This window comes from Narcine bancroftii, chromosome 7 (genome assembly GCF_036971445.1).
Source record: "Narcine bancroftii isolate sNarBan1 chromosome 7, sNarBan1.hap1, whole genome shotgun sequence".
In the NCBI taxonomy this organism is placed as follows: domain Eukaryota; kingdom Metazoa; phylum Chordata; class Chondrichthyes; order Torpediniformes; family Narcinidae; genus Narcine; species Narcine bancroftii.
The window spans coordinates 42,017,341-42,034,919 of record NC_091475.1 but is presented as its reverse complement, the minus strand read 5'-3'; the positions used below and the strand labels follow the sequence as shown (position 1 = coordinate 42,034,919).

Here is a 17,579-nt window from a genome sequence, read left to right as displayed (position 1 = left end):
AAGATGCATAAATACCTAGTCTGTTTCCAGGATTACGTTTGAAAAGCATTCTCAAGAGGCTTTGGGAGTCCGTGCTTAAAAATTGTGGCATTCCCAATTTTGCTCTGCAAATATATAATCAATATGAAACATTACTTTGCAGAAGACAGCACAAGAACGTTTTTTAATTGTAAAAGTATTTTCTCCAGGCTCAAATACTAAAAAAGCACTTACTTCAGGATCATAGTCATGGTTTCCTTTCTGTCCTTCCCTTGAAAAGGCAAGGTGCCTGTCAGCATTTCAAACTAGAGAGATTGATACAGAATGAAATGTACTCCATCATTTTTAAATGCAGTGAGTCAGAGTCAGAGTCAGACAGTCAGAGTCAGACTGACTTTATGGTTGGTTTTCCCAAGTTGAACTAGGTCAAAAACAGACCATTTAAAGAATGGAAGAAACTGAACTATTGGCAGCAACTCTCGCTAATAAAAGCACAGCATTACTCCAAAACAAAAATTAAGAGGAAAATACAATCCAAATTACATCAATAAAATCACCAGTGCTACTGGTGTGCATGATTAATACAGAAATTGCATAATTATAGCCATTCTATAAATAATATTGCTACCATGAGAATTTATAATAAACATTTTTTAAAATAAACTCAAAATATTGAATACTATCTCTAAATGATGATTTCCACAGGAAATGCTAGTAAATTATTTAATAATGGGATCACTGCCAAGAATTTCCAGGAACAAGTTGCTTAAAAATACAATAAAATAATAGATGCAATGTCAAATTAGCAGCATGTTTTCACAATCTTGGAATATCCCAAAGCATGATTGTAAAAAAGCAATACTGGAGAAATTTAGTTGGTAAAACAGTGTATTTTATGTAGCAAACATAAAGATATAGAATAAAAGTTTGTCGAGGGCCTGGGTAGCACGGTTAGCACAACAATGTTACAGGGCCAGTGATCAGGACCGGGGCTTCGAATCCAGCGCTGTCTGTAAGGAGTTTGTACGTTCTTGTCATGTCTGCGAGAGTTTTCCCTGAGGGCTCTGGTTTCCTCCCAACGTTCAAAATATACCGGTGGTTGTTGGTAAATTGGGTGGCACGGACTCGTGGGCCAAACGGGTCTGTTACCATGCTGCATATTTAAATTTAATATTTAATTTAAATTTAAAAATCAAATCTATGTCAAGAATCAAGCCCAATGAACTCTGAAGTTGTTTGGAGGCCTTGAATGCAGTTAAACCAATATTTTGTTCAGATGTAGCACATTATTCCCAACACTTTGCATCCCAGTGTCACTTAGATGGCTAACATTCCATTAGACATTTTAAATTGAATTTTTAACTGTCTTTAGCAATTTCTGTTGCTAATCCGTCAAATCTTTGTTCCCTCATGACTTCTAGCATCTCAATTTCAATTGATCTATTTTTTGATAAAAGTGGGTAACCTCGAACTTTCAATGTTTAATTTTTCAGTCACTTTCCTTGTAATGACTGATCAAGGACCTTTGCAATTTTCTTCATCATTTTCTAAGCAGTGTGAGCACTGCAGGTTGCTTGTTCAGCACAGCATCTCAAGAATGAAAGGAAAGACACTAGCCTCTTAATGAATCAAATCTCATTTTGAAGTGGGGCTAAGTTATTACATTTTTCACAACCAGACTTTTGGAGCACTAACTCAGGAAAATGAGACTGAATCCAACCACAACAGCTGGTGTATTTAAATTCAGATAACAAGTGAATCTTGAAGTTATTTTTAGTAATAGTAAAGTCGCAGAATGTCATAAAATCTCAATTGATTCACTGAGCGAAATTGGGAAGGAAATTTCCCATCTTACTCAAGTCTAAATGGCATCTACCACATACCAAAACAGTTCACTTTGAACTTTTTCCTCAGTTCAGAGATAGATGTTCACATCCCATGAACAAATAAAGAATCACAAGCATCAGAGCTACACTATTATCAATCAAAAAGTTTTGTAACTGACATTGTTTTGGGAAAATATTTTATTAGTCACAAACATTTCTCTATTTCTTTTGCTCGTAAATCAGGCCTCAAAAACAACATGTAACTAAAATAACTTTATTCCATCAAAATAAAAAAAACACTAAAGATGTTAAAAATCTGCATCAGAACTGGCAATTTGTGCTTGTCATTTTCATTCAGTTTTTATTTTTCCATTTGTATTCTCTGACCTGCTGAAACACCCCTCAGCCTTACTTTTAGCAATGAGTCACACAGTCAAAGCAGCATAACCCTCTACTTAAGTGCCCTATCTAAGTAATTTGGCTTAATTCCATCAGATTTTCTTTTTTATGCAACCCATCCCTCTCCTACTTTCTTTGCTACTGAAAACAAATTAGTTTTCTCTTTCCTAGTTCTGATGAAGGGTCCTAGACCTGAAGCATTTACCCTTTCTGCTTTCCATCAATGCTGCCTGATCTGCTAAATGCTTCCAGCATTTCTAAATTTATTTTATGTTTGAAGATAAATTTGAACAAAAAGAACAAATGTATTTCTGTGCAGTTGAAAAGCTTACCATTAGAACACCAAAAGACCACCAGTCAGCACTCTGAGTGTGACCTCGTCGATTGACCACCTCTGGTGCCATGTACTCCACAGTACCACAGAATGAATAGGCTTTCTTCTCATGATCAATAGACTCTTTGCTCAACCCAAAATCTGTGTAAAAAAACAATGTAGAATTCATGCCATTTATCTAGTGTTAAACAGCGAAATAATTCTGATATATTTGAAATCAAATCAACAAACGCATCATTTTTTTACTTCTTTAAATCTGGGTTTTAGATTTAATGGAGTAGAAAAACCATTGGGTGGGTTACTGCAACTTGCAATTGAAGCTCAGCTGAACCAACTGCAAGGCAAGTTGGTTACAGAAAGGCAGGCACAGGCAATGAACCTTCTCAAGTATTTTCTGATGCAGAATTCAAGCATTTTATCTGAATCCACTTCTAGGTGTATTTATCAATTTTGAAATAACTATTAAGAATACTGAAAAATACACTCTATGTTACAACAGTCTGGTTTATAGAAATTTGCCTTCAAGGAATTCACAATCACTTCCAAGAAAAATTTGAGATATGGAATAAAACTTGCTCTTATCCAAGTTATCGGGGGGGGGGGGGGGGGGGGGAAAAATCAAAATGCACAGAAAACAGAAATCGTTCACCAAGGAGAATAATTGCAGGCTGCCAGTTCACATCAAGGGATGTGCTTTGGAAAATGGCATGGCATCTTTTCTATTGATACTTGTACAATGAAACTTTCTCAAACAAGATAACATTAATGTCCACTTAATTAAAACAACCATTTTTCTTTTGCCTACAAATCAATCAATTGGAATTAGTTTAGAGGCACAGATGTTGAGAAAGTTAAACTTTCTGTTGAAATTAATCTCCATTGTATTGGTGGGGTGGGGGGCGGTGGGGGGGGGGGGAAGGATTGCATTATGAAAATAGTGATAATGGTTTTTTCCAGGAATGCAATCTTTTGGTAATGCAGTGGTATGATCTATTGGGTCGATTATAAAATATTTGTGGATTTTCTTGAAAGCATATTTATGCAATTGGGAGAAATGCAACCTAATATAGTAACAGTTTGCTTAACCAAGAGTTTAAATAATAAATTGTTTAAACCAGCATTGCAGACAACACTTTATACAAAACATCATTCTAATGACTGGGAGAAAAAAAACAATCATTGAAACGAAATTACATGATAACTTGAGCTCAGTAAAGGCTGCTAGGTGGAGAGAACATCAATTAGCATGAGGAGTCTTACTCCTTTGCAATTCAATGAGGTGATGAATACATTACACTTTATCTTTGATTAAGCAATATAATGTGGGTTTAATAGCATTTTAAATATAGAAGTGCTACATGTACATAGACAGATATTAGGAAGGCCAAGACAGAAAGAAGAGGGTGAAAAGCAATTTTCAGAATCCCTAAAAGGTAAGACGGGTGAAGGGACTTGAAGACAACATTTCAGAGAATGCACCAAGATGCACAGATACTATCAGAAAGGTGGAGAGGGGAGAGAAAATCAAGACTAACATTTGAACACCACTGTGGCCAATGTTATTGCTGATGCCTTTAGTGACGTGTCCGGAGGAAGTCTGTGCCTTTATTTCTCAAAAGTAACAGGAGAGTATGTTTTACGGTCCTTCTAACCTACCATCTTATTATGAGCAAAATCAGTTAAGATACTCACCTGTCAATTTAATATGGCCCTCTTCATCAAGCAAAATACTGAAAGGAAACAAGTATAGGTAATTCCATGAACTAGTCAATACAAGATTCATTACAGAATGAAAGACAGACAGAACCAATTACAGTCATGTGCAGAAACATAGACAATTGGCAGATAACACATGAAAAAAAAAGGCCCAAGAATATAACCAGCTTACTTTTCTGGCTTTAGATCTCTGTAGATAATTCCCAGACCATGAAGATGATCTAAAGCAAGTGCCAACTCTGCAAGGTAAAACTTAACATCTTCCTCTGTGAACATGACCTTGAGAACAGAAATATGCACAGAAGAACAAGTTCAAATACCCCATACACTAAGGCAGTATAAAGTGCAATTTATTTTAAAACTGGATAAAAATCTAAAAAATTTATTGATTAAAAGTTTTATTTAACCTCATCCATAAAAAATGGCAAGAACTTGCCTGACACAATAGTTTCACTTGAGACACCAGAGTAATTTTACTATTACATGGATCTGAGAACATTCTTGTATTAAACAGTTTGAGATGAAAAAAGAACCAGAACAGGTGCAAGGAAAAGGTGCATCTGAAGGAAAGTTAACAAATGTTTTAAAGAGGTCTTTTGATATAGGCAAGTTGTTTATATTGGTGGGGGAGACTAGAACTAGGGGACATAACCTCAAGATCCAGGGTAGTCGAGTTAGGACAGAGATGAGGAGGAACTGCTTTTCCCAGAGGGTGGTGCATCTGTGGAATTTGCTTCCCATTGAAGCAGTGGAGGTTACCTAAGTAAATATATTTAAGGCAAGATTGGATAAAAGTTTACATAGTAAGGAAATTTAGGGATATGAGGAAAAGGCAGGAAGTGGGAGGTGAGCCTATCATTAGATCAGCCATGATCTCATTGAATGGCAGAGAAGGCTTGATGGGTTGGATAGCCGACTCCTATTTGTTGGTTTTCTTGGCCATTTCTATCACTTTCAAATTAAAACTTGCTTCATATTTTCATCATGTGCTGTATTGTGTCGATGGACCCTCCATGATAGCAATCACCCCCAACTAAGGCGCCCAGCAGATCAATCCACGCGATCTATGGGGAGTCAGCGTATACGCTGGTCAATGGCTCATCTCAAGCATTGTGAACTTTAGGGGTCAACTTATACACTGGTCAACGGGGCACCTCATGCAGCCAAAAAATGGGAGTCGACTTATTAGTCAGATATACCGTAAAACCCTTAAAATGAGGCTGAAAAAGGGGATCAACATACATCTATATATATTATACACACACACATGATATTGTATTTTCAGTTTTGTTCCTATTTTCATTGTACTGTATTTGTTATAAAAACCAATTTAAAAAAATTAAAAAAGGAAAGAGAAACCTGGAATAGATAAGGGGAAGTAGGGGGAAACCGAGGATAGCGTTAGATAAATTAACAGAGAGGTACAACCAAGGTGGTTTGCAGTTACGAAACTTTGAAAATTATTATAGAGCAGCACAATTAAGGTATTTATCAGATTTTTACCAGACAAGGGAAAAACCAGACTGGACTAAGATAGAACTAGATAAAATAGGGGAGAAGGTATATACTTTATAACTGGGATGAAAAGCTGGTCCAATATAAAAGCTCACTAGTATTGCATCATTTACTTAATATATGGAAGAAGATCCACTTGGAAAGGAAAAAAAAGAATTACCAAATACCAAAATTGTTATTGACACAAAACCCACTAATCCCTTTTACAATAGATAACCTTTCCTTTAGAGAATGGGAGAGAAAAGGAATCAAAAGAAAACTGTTTTTTGGGAAATAATTTATTAACATTTGAACAGATGAAGTACAAATATGGAATAGCTCATGGTACAATGTTTGCATATCATCAACTGAAAACTTATTTAAAGGATAAATTGGGAAACAGACTGAGATTACCAGAAGGAAGCAGCTTTGAATATGTGATTACAGACACAATGATAATTAAAAGATTTATAATGAACATGTGCATTAAGCTGCAAGATAAGGAAAATGATGAAATAAGCTATAAACCCAAACAAAAGTGGGAAAAGGATTTAAACATAAAGATAAAAAATGAAACATGGGAAAAGTTATGTTTTGGAACTATGAAGAATATAATAAACCCAAGGTTATGCATGATACAGTATAATTGGTTACACAGGTTATATATCACGCCCCAAAAGTTAAAAAATGGGATCCAACATTATCAGATAGATGTTTTCGTTGTAAGAAGGAAATGGGAACAGTACATGCAATTTGGGCATATGAAAATGTTTATAAGTAATATAAGTAATATAAGTAGTAAGGAATTAGGAATTAGGCCTCAAATTGGATAAAGCGCAAAAGATTTATTATGATAGCCTTAGCTGTAGCAAAAAAATGTATAATGTCAACTTGGAAAATGGAAGAGAGCCTGAGAATATAGCAATGGTACATGGAAATGAATAAATGTATTCCATTGGAAAAAATAACATATAATTTAAAAAATAAAGTCACAATATTTGAACAAATTTGGGAACCATACACGGAAAATAACAGAGAGGGCTTGCCTCGGACCTCCACCCCCTAAAATGATAAGAAGACAAAACAACTTGATCCAGTGTGTAAAAGTAGATGACACATTTTTCTTGTTTATTTTTCATTTTGTGATGACATTGTTTAATGGTTTTATTGTATTGTATATGTTGAATATTTATTGGTTTTGGAGGGGGGTGGGAAGGGGGAGGGAAGGTAGGGGGAAAAAAGGGAGAAAATGCCATTTAATGAGAAACGTTTGTATATATTTTGGTTGATATGGTTCACAGTGTGAAAATTTTTAAAAAATTTTAAAAAATAGATAAGGGGAAATAAAAGTTAAGGTATTTATGAAGCTGTAGGTCACACATTAGAGACAGGGTCAAAGGGCAAGTTTAGGAGATCAAGCACCTCCAGAAGAACTACACAGACAAGGAAAAGATTTACCTAATGTATAAGCAAATAGGCAGAAAATAATGGCTTCAACTTATGTACACAATAGGAGAAAATAATTTAGTCTTCAATAGTCTTAGCATGCTGGAAGGACATTTATTAACCATTCTTTGTTGCTTAAAACTATTTAGGGATTTTTATGAACATAGTCTTTTCACATGATTGGATTTGGCATTGTTTGTAAAGATGGGATGGAAGAATAGAAACAAACTCCTCAGTGGACCTTGATCATTAATGCAAAAACAAGAAGATAATCAACCAGTTTAGCTTTCTACGTTTTGTTCTGAGGCTCAGTACCTCTTAGCTGCTGAAGGAGGATGAGAAAAACACAACTTGCCCACATGACCATTCCCATAGTCTTATTACAAAGTCCCTAGTTGCCATGCAGTTCCCTGGGATAGGAAAAAAAAAGAGACAGATCAAAAATATGGCTAGTTGGAAGATGGAGTTTGAAAATCTCCTCACTTCTCTGGGTGACTAAAACTAATTCAAGCGACTGTGATGAATATTCATCTAATTCATCTCTTTTGCTCTTGTGGAAATTAGAAGGACGGTTACACTGTTATGCATTATAGCACCCCAACTGCAAGGCAGCAGACAAAAGGGGCTCAGGGAGAAAATTCCCGAGTTTGGAGCCAAGGAGCACCGTCAGCAACAGAATAAAATACTCAACTCATTGGAATTGGAACACAGGTTCCAAGCAGATAAATAAGCAGTGGGAGCGATAGATGTTCTTTTGAATCTCTCCATTGGCCAATTAGCTCCAACAAATAAAAAGAAGCGCGGCCAATGCAGGAGTGGAAATTTGCGGCTTTGGCTCGGCAGGCTTTGGTGAGCAGAGGACAAGCTTCTTTCAGGTAAGCTTAGGTTAAGTAAGATCTTTGGAAGACTAATGGAGATGGCAGTGGAATACTCTAAATGCAGGATATGGGAAATTTGGGAGAGCACAATTGCCTCTGACGACTACACCTGCAAGTGCATCCAGCTGCAGCTTCTGACAGACCAAGTTAGGATCACCCTCAAAGGTCAGGAGGCAGGTATTGGGTGACTGTTATAAGAAGGTAGGGGAATAGGCAGTCACTGCAGAACACTTCTGTTGCGAATCCCCTCAATAATAAGTATTCCATTTTGAATACTGTCGTAGAGGGATGATCTACAATGGGTAAGTCGTGGTGGTCATGTCTCTGGCACCGGTTCAAAGTGGTGGGGGGGGTGGGGGGTGGAGAGCTCTCATGATTAGGCTCACAGATGGAATGTTCTATGAATGAGTTCAAGGCTCCCAGATGCCAGGGACATCTCTGATCGAGTCCAGGTGAGCAGCCAGATGTCGTGTCTACACTGGTAAAAACATAGATAGGAGTAGGGATGAGGTCCTGAAGAGGGAATATAGGGAGTTAGGAAAGAACCTGAAAAGCAAGACCTCAAGTGTGGTAACCTCAGGATTATTGCCTGAGTTCATGTTCCAGTGAGTGGCAGTTGAATACGTGACTGAAGAGTTGGAGCAGGGGGCAGAGGTTCAGATTTGTGGATCATTGGGATCTCTTCTGGGGAAGGTCTAACCTGTATAAAAAGGATGGGTAAGGGACCAATATCTGCAGGTTTGTTAGAGCTGTTGGGGAGGATTTAAAATAGTTTGGCAGGAGGATGGGAACCAGAATGTGAGTGCAGAGAATAAGGCAAAAGGTGAAAAGCATGATGCAATGTGTTATGACGGGCAGGGCACGACACACAAATATAGTCAGGGGGTTTGAAATGTATCTATTTCAATCCAAGGAGTAATAGGAATAAAGGAAATGAACTTAGTGCATGGATCATGGATCAGTACATGCAATGTTGCCACTGTTACAGAGACTTGGCTGGCGAAAGGACAGGATTGGCTGATGCAGGTACAAAGGTTTAGGTGTTTTAAAAGGCATACAGTATGTTGGGAGGCAAGAGAGGTTGGATGGGGGGGGGGGGGGGGGGGAGGGGAGTAAGTAGCATTATTGGCCACAGATAGTATCATAGCTGTAGAAAGGGAGGATGATGTAGATAGAATATCGACTGAGTCAGTGTGGGTGCAAGTCAGAAATAGAAATGGAACAATCACTGTACCAGGAATAGTGAGAGGAAGGACATGACTCACACACCAAATAGAGTTTTTTTTGAGGATTAACAAAATAAATTGATGAAGGGCAGATGATGTGGTCTATATGGATTTTAATAAGGCATTTGACAAGGTCCACTAAGAGAGACTTATTCAGAAAATCATGAGGCATGGGATCCATGGATCCCTGTCTGTGTGGATTAAAAACTGGCTTGACGTAGAAAGCAGATAATAGTAGTGGACAGGAAGTATTCTACCTGGAGTTCTGCAGGGATCTGTTCTGGGACTCTTGCTCTTTGTAATTTTTATAAATGACATAGATGAAGAATGGAAAGATTGATCAATGTTTGTGGATGATATGAAAGTTGGAATTGTGGATAATGTTGAAGGTTGCTGTCGGTTACAAAACGATATAGACAGGATGCAGAGTTGGGCAGAAAAGTGGCAGATGAAGTTCAATCCGGTTAAATGTGAGGGGATGCATTTTGGTACATCAAACCAGAAGGCTGAGCACAGGTCAGATACTTAACAGTATGGAGGAACTGAGGTACCTTGGGTTCCAAATTCATACATCTCTCAACATTGTCACACAGGTTGATAGGGGATAGTTAAGGAGGACTATGGGATGCTAGGCTTCATTAATTTGGGATTGAGTTTGAGTTGAGGGGTCAAGTGACAACTCTACAAATCTCTGGTGAGACCACACTTAGAGTATTGCCTCTAGGATTTACCCACAATTCTGCTTTGTCATCAAATACTTCCTGTCATTATTTCATTTCCAATAAAAAAAACCCAAAATTGTAACACCCCCAGTTCCAGAGTGTAGATCTTTTGCCATTGAATATTAGGCTGCAAATGAATGATGGAAGGAAATAGAGTCTATTTTGTGAACTCATTATCTGAAACTATTTCTTTAAATTGAATGTTTGGACACCAACATTGAAGCCTGGGTAAAACTATTCAATATACAGTACAACTCCGATTATCTAAAATCTGATTCTCCGAAATCCTCATTTATCAGAAAATTTTTTGGAGCTGAAATGACCTCATAGGTTGAAAAAGAAATTTACTCGACATTAAATTAGAACGACAATTATCCTTGTTTCAGGTAACTCCCTCCACTCTCTCTTTCCGTTTCTTCTTTACCTTCTCCTATTGACTTTTCTCTCCAGCTCTTGTCATTATCTCTCGGCCGCAAGCAGTCGGAAGAATCCCTTGTCCCAGCATCATCAAGGACTGGGCCTTGATGGGGAGGTGTCAGAGATTGGCAGCAGCCAGTATTTTTTGGTAAGAATTAAACATTAATTTAATGCTTAAAAACTCTTCCCTTCTTGTTTTTATTGTTGTTTAAACACTGTTAGTGATTTGCTGTTGCTACTGGGCTGTTTTTAAAAAAATGACCAATTATCCGAAAAAACGTTTATCCGACATAGGTCCTGTCCCGACCATTTCGGATAATCGGAGTAGTACTGTATTTCCATTGCAAAATAAATCCTTTGGTCTCTATCTTATCTGTATTCTGCTTAAAAATGTAATGTACTTCTGAAGTTCTTACCTCCTTGGACAGTCGAGTAAACAAGTCACCTCCCCTGAGAAAATCCAATAGAAGGTAGAGCTTCCCTTCAGTCTGGAAAGCTTTGAAAATGTGTGAATTTTGATGGGAAAGAGTTAAAAGTCAGCAGTGAAGACTTGCATTTATAAAGCATTGCTCACAACCTCAGAATATCTCAAAGCTTTAACGTACTTTTCAAGTGCAGTCACCACTGTAAATCAAGAAATGTTACAGAAAGACACCATAAACAATGGCCTGGATTTTGTGGCCATTCAATACAGTTATAGCTATATAAAATCTTTCAGCGAGTTTTTAATCAGCAAGATCTGATAATTAAAGTGACTTCCAAGCATCTTAGCCATGACTGGGGATCAGATACCTCTTGAGCAGAACAACCAACAGAAAAATTTGGACTGAACCATGTTTACTGGGATAGTTTCAATTTGAAGCTACACTTCAATAAATCAGTAATCAAAATACCAGAGAAAGTAGGTATTGAAGGATAAAAATTACAGTCAATATGAATTTTTATTGCCAAACAATAAAAAAAATCTGAAGTTCAGAAACTTCATATTTGTAAGCTTTTTTTTTAAATTAAATACAGGGGATTTCCTGAAATTAAGAAAAGTACTTGAATAAACAAAATTCAACATTTTCTGTGAAATTTAATGGATAACTAATGGATATCCTGTGAGCAAATACTGAACTTTAATATTCTGAGAGTTTTCATGTCAGTTCTATAAAGGTATCAATGGAGTGCAGCAGGGCATCCCAGACAGCAAGTTTGTTGATAGAAATGAAAACAACCATAACTTCCAAAAGCTCATTCTGAAAGATGTCAGAATACATTTTCAGCAATTAATGATACCTAGTCATTGATAAATGAACTCCCACCAATATATATCAGGATTATAGCAATTATAATTTGGAGATTATTGAAAGGAAAAAAAATACAAACTCACCATAGTGTAACTTGACAATGAATGGATGATTCACTTCAACCAAAATGTCACGTTCCATTTTAGTCCGAACTCGATCTCTCACTGCAATGAATGTGCAGGAAAAGAAAAGCAAAGTTGGCAAACGTTACATCATAGACCAGCAGCAATGGAAATTAACCAAGGTTGGGTTATATTTTTCTTTTAAAACACTTTATTTATTCTTAACTACTAATAACATTAGACAAATCAAAACCAACTATGTGCGTGCATGCGTGTACGTGTGGGATACTTTAGGTTGTTTGGGTATCTTCTTGGCTTATGTTATTTTTATGTTATTTTATTTATGTGACCCACTTGTAACTATTATTATTCTGTTGTGTTTTATTTTCTTTCGCTACTCGTATGTGTTGGTTGATTTATCGTTTTGGGGTGAGAGGAGGAGGGAAAGAAAAAATAAAAGGGTTGAATGTTCTCCTGTATTGTTTGAAATGCATGAGTTTGTAAAATCAAAAATAGAATATCCAAAAAATATCTATACAAATGGATAAGGAAAAGGTGAAAATCATATCTAGAAATAGATTAACATTAGTCCCTCAACAATAACATTAAATCACAAAGTTCTTCCTGAATTCAGTGATAATTGTCGTAACGTACTATACGATGCATATCGTGAAACATTATTACTTAAAAGGATAAGAAGTTGGCGTATAATTCAGCAAATTAAATGTTGATGCACAACATATTAGTGTTTGATACAGGGTGTTTTTGAGTAATTCTCATACTCTACAGATGCCAGACCAACAAGAGTTCCTCCAAATATGATCAGGGTGCTAACTTTCCCTTCATCTTACCTTCACATCATCCACTACTTTGTGCAAAGCACAAAGCATTGCCTGCTGTTTTTACATGAAGTCTGTGTTTGGGTCCTTAACAGGACTATCTTTTTCCTCAGCCAATATAGTTCCAGTTATCAAAAGATTCTTGCTTCCTGTTTTTTGTTTTATCTGAAGTGTTATTTCCTTTGTCACCAAGAATCTTGGCTTAGATGCTATAGTTTGTATTTGAACTATTTCCTCTGGCCACCTAACTCCCCCCCACCACCCCCCACCCAGTCTTGGAATGCCTCAGTGTTGCTTTTCTTACTGACTTTACATTCAAAGTGTGCTACTTCATTCTGTTATTTTGTTACTCAGTAACCTTCATTTGTTTTAACAAGTTGTCTTTCTTAATGGTAAATTCATTCCCCTCTCTCTTTTTCTTCCTCTCACTCCGCTGCAACAATCCTAACAAAACTCACAGCAAAAGCCTGACACCTTCTTTGCCAAACTAACAATTTCAAGTATGAAGCTACTTTTCTATTTTCATATCCCCTTTTGTTTCTTGGTAGATCTGAAGCCATTTCCACAAACTGAATCATGAATGTGGTTCAGGGACACCCCTGCCAAACAGATACTATTTTCATTATACAGTCCTACAAAGGACACTGGCACAAATGTTTTCAAAGTTTAGGTTTTTGTTTACTCTCTGGACAGTGAGTACAATGTATTCTGTAAACTGCCACATACACAGGCTGTAGAGATAGTATTAAAATCAGAGAACATGCAATAAAAAGCCCTAAAGTGTTAACTTCTAATCAACATAAAAATAGACTAAAATAGTCATATTCTTGGGATTTTAAGTGCACAATTTCTGCAACTGGCTTGTTAGCAGCTCTCCAGTCTAACTGTAAAATCTACAGCACCATTTTTATGAAGCTCAGCAATGAAGTCATCACCAGCATATTCGAGGAGTCCACAGATGCTGGAGAACAAGAACAATACTAAAATATGCTGCAGTATCCATGGAATGCAAGAGGCAGACAATGTTTTGAGCCTTAACCCTTTGTGAGGAACATCTTTCATCTTTTGGTGTTACTTTTAGCATTCCTGATCAAGGACTAAGGCTTGAAATAACAACTGCCTATTGATTTCCATACTGTGTGACTTGATGAGTCCCTCCAGCACTTTTGAGTATTATTCTGCTAAGGTATTGAGAACATGTTTACTTTGCATATGAAGATTATTCACACTAAATTATACCTCAAAAATAAAATTTAAATGAATTAAATATTCACCTTTTAAAGTAGCCTTTTTAAGCACCTTCATAGCATAAAGATGTCCAGCATCACAACCTTGAGTCTTTCTAACCAGAAACACCTATTAATAGAAATAAACACATTTTAGACAATTCATTTATATATCTTTGAAACAGGAAATAAAGAGTTAGAGGTGGAATTAGACAAAAATTGCTAGTCGTTAGGTCATCTTACGCAACAAAAAAGATGGAGGGGTTGAGGCAGAGAATTTCAGAACTTGGGACCTAGATTTTTAAAGGCATAGCAGACATTGGTGGGGACCAGGAATTGGGACAAACTCAACTTTGAAGTGGAATAGCGTTGAAAACAATATGTACACTGTAGCGTGCGCACTAAAGCAAAGTGTGGAAAGAATGACACACACACACCCAAGAAGTCGAAGTCAAAGACTGATTTATTGCACTGGCAGCTCTGCTTATCTTCTCTCACCGCTACTGATGACAGGAGTGACATCATGGCAGCACCGGCCTCCAATTGGGCAGTGTTCCCATCGTTACTCCCTGCTGGTCACTTGTGATGAAGGTCATTGGCCCCCGCAGGGTCTGCGAAGTCGTTGGCCATCTTGTGTATCAGGTCACATTCCAGTTAGCAGGCTGCTACACGACCCTACCCCCCCCCACCCCCCACCCCAGAACTGGCGATCAGAGCACCGTTCACTGCTTTCGGTGGCCTACCTCTGCGTTGCGGGGGCTGTAAGTGAAAACCAGTTGGCTACTGTCCAGATGTGCTGGTTTGAGGCGGTCGATAGTATAAGTTTTTTCCTAACCGCTGATTTCCAGCATACACGTCGACCCATTATGTCTGATTACTTTATACGGTCCCTCATAGGGCCATTGCAGAGGTGTTTGGTGTGCCCCCCCCGAACGAAAATGTATTCACATGTCTCTAAGTCTTTGGGGACGTAGACTTTGGCCAGGCCATACTGCAGAGGTACTGGAGTACCCACTTTCCCTCAGCTTAATCAGTGAGGTAATGGGGTCCTCTGGGTCCTTGGTGGCAGCCAAGAACTCCCCTGGTATCACCAATGGTGTGCTGTACACCATTTCGGCTACTGAGGCGTTGAAGTCTTCTTTCGATACAGTGCGGATCCCTAGGAGAACCAAGGATAGCTCGTCTGCCCAGTTCTGCCAAGCCATCAAAGCCGCCTTAAGGTGCCTGTGAAAATGCTCCCTAAACCCATTGGCCTGAGAGTGGTAAGCCGTGGTATGATGGAGCTGGGTTCCCAGAAAATTGGCCAATGCCGCCCACAGCCCCGAAGTGAACTATGTGCCTCTATCAGAAGTCATATGCTCTGGGACTCCAAATCTCGATGCCCAGGTGTTAATCAGTGCCCTGGCACAGGCCTCAGTGGTTGTGTTGGCTAGTGGGACCGCTCCGGCAACCTCGTGGAGCGGTCAATCATGGTGGGGAGATATCTCACCCCGCAGGAGACCAGTAACAGCCCTACAATGCCAATATGGACGTAGCTGAACCTATGTCGCACGAGCTTGAAAACCTTTTGCGGGGTGCCTTGATGTGTGTCTGTACTTTGGACATCTGGCAGAGCGTGCAGATCTTGGCCGACTGACTGACCAGTTTATGGAGGCCATGCCTACTGGCCACCACTTTGACAGAAGTTCTGATGGGTAGGTGCGCCAAGTTGTACACTACGTCAAATTCCTGCCACCTCCATGTTGCCGGGTGGGGTCTGCCAGTGGAGGCATCGCAGAGGAGGTCCTGATTATCAAGGCTGATGGCAACATCCTGCCATTCTGTATGCCGGGATCTCAGGGCCTTCTTGCTGTGCCCTGGCTAGGGCGGAATAGTCTATTCCCTGGGACAGGGCTGGTTGGAATCGATTGCGGGAGGACAGTGCATTGGCCACCACGTTGGCCTGACCAATGATATTTTGGGTATCCGTGGTGATCTCAGACACCTATGAAAGGTGTCGCTGCTGCCTGGACGACCACGGGTCAGACACTTTATGGAAGGCAAGGTTAACGTTTATGGTGTGTGAAGACCCCGAATCATCTACCTTCCATAAAATACCTGAAGTACCTGACTCCAGGTACAACACCAATAGCTCCTTTTGCCAGAGGTGCCTGCTGAAGGCCAGCGGCTGCCATTGCCTTTTGATGTATTGCTCCAGTACGCCCCCTACCACTGTGCTGAAGGCGTCTACTGTGAGAGCAGTTGTTGCCTCTGGCCTGAGGTGTTCCAGAAGGGTGGTGTTGGCCAGTGCATCCTTGGCCTTCTGGAATGCCTCAGGTAACGTTTTTACCTTTCACTGCTATGAGTGTGAAAAGGGGACACATGATGGGGGACGCTGCCAGTATGAATTGGTGATAAAAAAATTCTTGCAACCCCTTCACTGTGTGGGGCTTGTTGAAGTGCCGAACATCCTCTACCTTTTCGGGCAGGGGTTTTGCTCCATGCCTGTTAATTTGATACCCCAGGAAGTGAATAGTTTCCAAACCAAACTAGCAATTAGCAGGGTTTATAGCTTGTCCAAATTCCTGCAGCCGAGCGCACAGTTGCCTTAAATGGGCCGCATGCTCCATGTGATTGTGGCTGGCGATAAGAATATCGTCCAAATAGATGACCATGAATGGGAGATCCCAGCCCACTGCATCCATCAGCCTCTGGAAGGTCTAGGTTGCATTCTTACGTCCAAAGGGCATTCTCATGAATTCAAAGAGCTCAAAAGGGGATGTCATCGGGATGGGCCAGGATTTGATGATAGTCCCTAATGAGGTCGACTTTTGAAAATATCTGTGCCCCTTGTAAGTTAGCAGTAAAGTTTTGGATATGGGGTGCAGGGTATCTATCCTGTGTGGTGTCCTCACCGAGGTGCCGATAGTCACCACATGGCCTCTATTCTCTTGCTGCCTTTGGAACCATGTGCAGGGGGGAGGCCCAGGGGCTATCGGAATGCCATACTATCCCCAGCTTCTCCATTTTAAAAAAAACACCTCCTTGGCAAGGGTGAGCTTCGAGGAAAGGCAGCACACCCTGGCGGGGAGCAGGGTTCCCTCAGTGAGAATGTGGTGCCTTACTCGTTCTTTGGATCGGAAGAGGAAAACTGTAGCGCCACGATCGAAGAGAACTCCACTAGGATCCGTGTAAATGCATTGTTAGACAGAGTAACGGAGTCGAGGTGAGGGGCAAGTAACTTGGCTTCCTCCAGGGGTGTTTGAAAAGTCCTGGTGTGCTCCAATCCCCACCGCCCTTTAAGGACCACCAGCAGGCAGTGGGCCCACAGAAAGTCTGCTCCCAAGAGCAGTTGCGCAACAGCCACAATCAAGAATGTCCACGTGAACCGGATGATGCCGAAGCGGAGGGGGATGGTGCGATTGCCAAAAGTTCGTATGGTGGTACTGTTTGCTACACTCAATGCCAGGCCCAGCTTGCCGTTCCAAAAGTCATAGACCGGGGGCGGGGGGAGGGAGGACACTTATTTTGGTGCCTGTGTCAACGAGGAAATGCCTTCTGGGCAGAGAGTCCAACATGTGGAGGACGAAGTCACAATGGCCAACCGCCACAGCCATTAACGACGGTTGGCCATGGCATTTCCCTGAAACACGCTGGGTGGGTTGCATTGACAGGCCCCTGCACCCCATTGTTGGTTAGAGTAACAATATTGTTGGGTCAGGGATCCATTTGCCTCTTTGCTGT

The 17,579-nt window shown here is 39.8% G+C and overlaps 1 protein-coding gene across 7 annotated transcripts in view; it reads right to left on the bottom strand.

Moving 5' to 3' along the window:
* LOC138738816 (ribosomal protein S6 kinase alpha-3) overlaps nucleotides 1–17,579 on the bottom strand; it is a 106,085-nt gene that overhangs the window by 37,904 nt on the left and 50,602 nt on the right. For all 7 annotated transcript variants that reach the window (XM_069889804.1, XM_069889805.1, XM_069889806.1 and 4 more), the window contains 8 exons: nucleotides 13,905–13,986; nucleotides 11,813–11,893; nucleotides 10,854–10,933; nucleotides 4,427–4,533; nucleotides 4,231–4,268; nucleotides 2,537–2,679; nucleotides 214–284; nucleotides 16–104 (listed from right to left, as the gene is read on the bottom strand). In XM_069889804.1, the coding sequence (XP_069745905.1) occupies nucleotides 16–104; nucleotides 214–284; nucleotides 2,537–2,679; nucleotides 4,231–4,268; nucleotides 4,427–4,533; nucleotides 10,854–10,933; nucleotides 11,813–11,893; nucleotides 13,905–13,986 (691 nt within the window). The remainder of the gene's footprint in view (nucleotides 1–15; nucleotides 105–213; nucleotides 285–2,536; nucleotides 2,680–4,230; nucleotides 4,269–4,426; nucleotides 4,534–10,853; nucleotides 10,934–11,812; nucleotides 11,894–13,904; nucleotides 13,987–17,579) is intronic.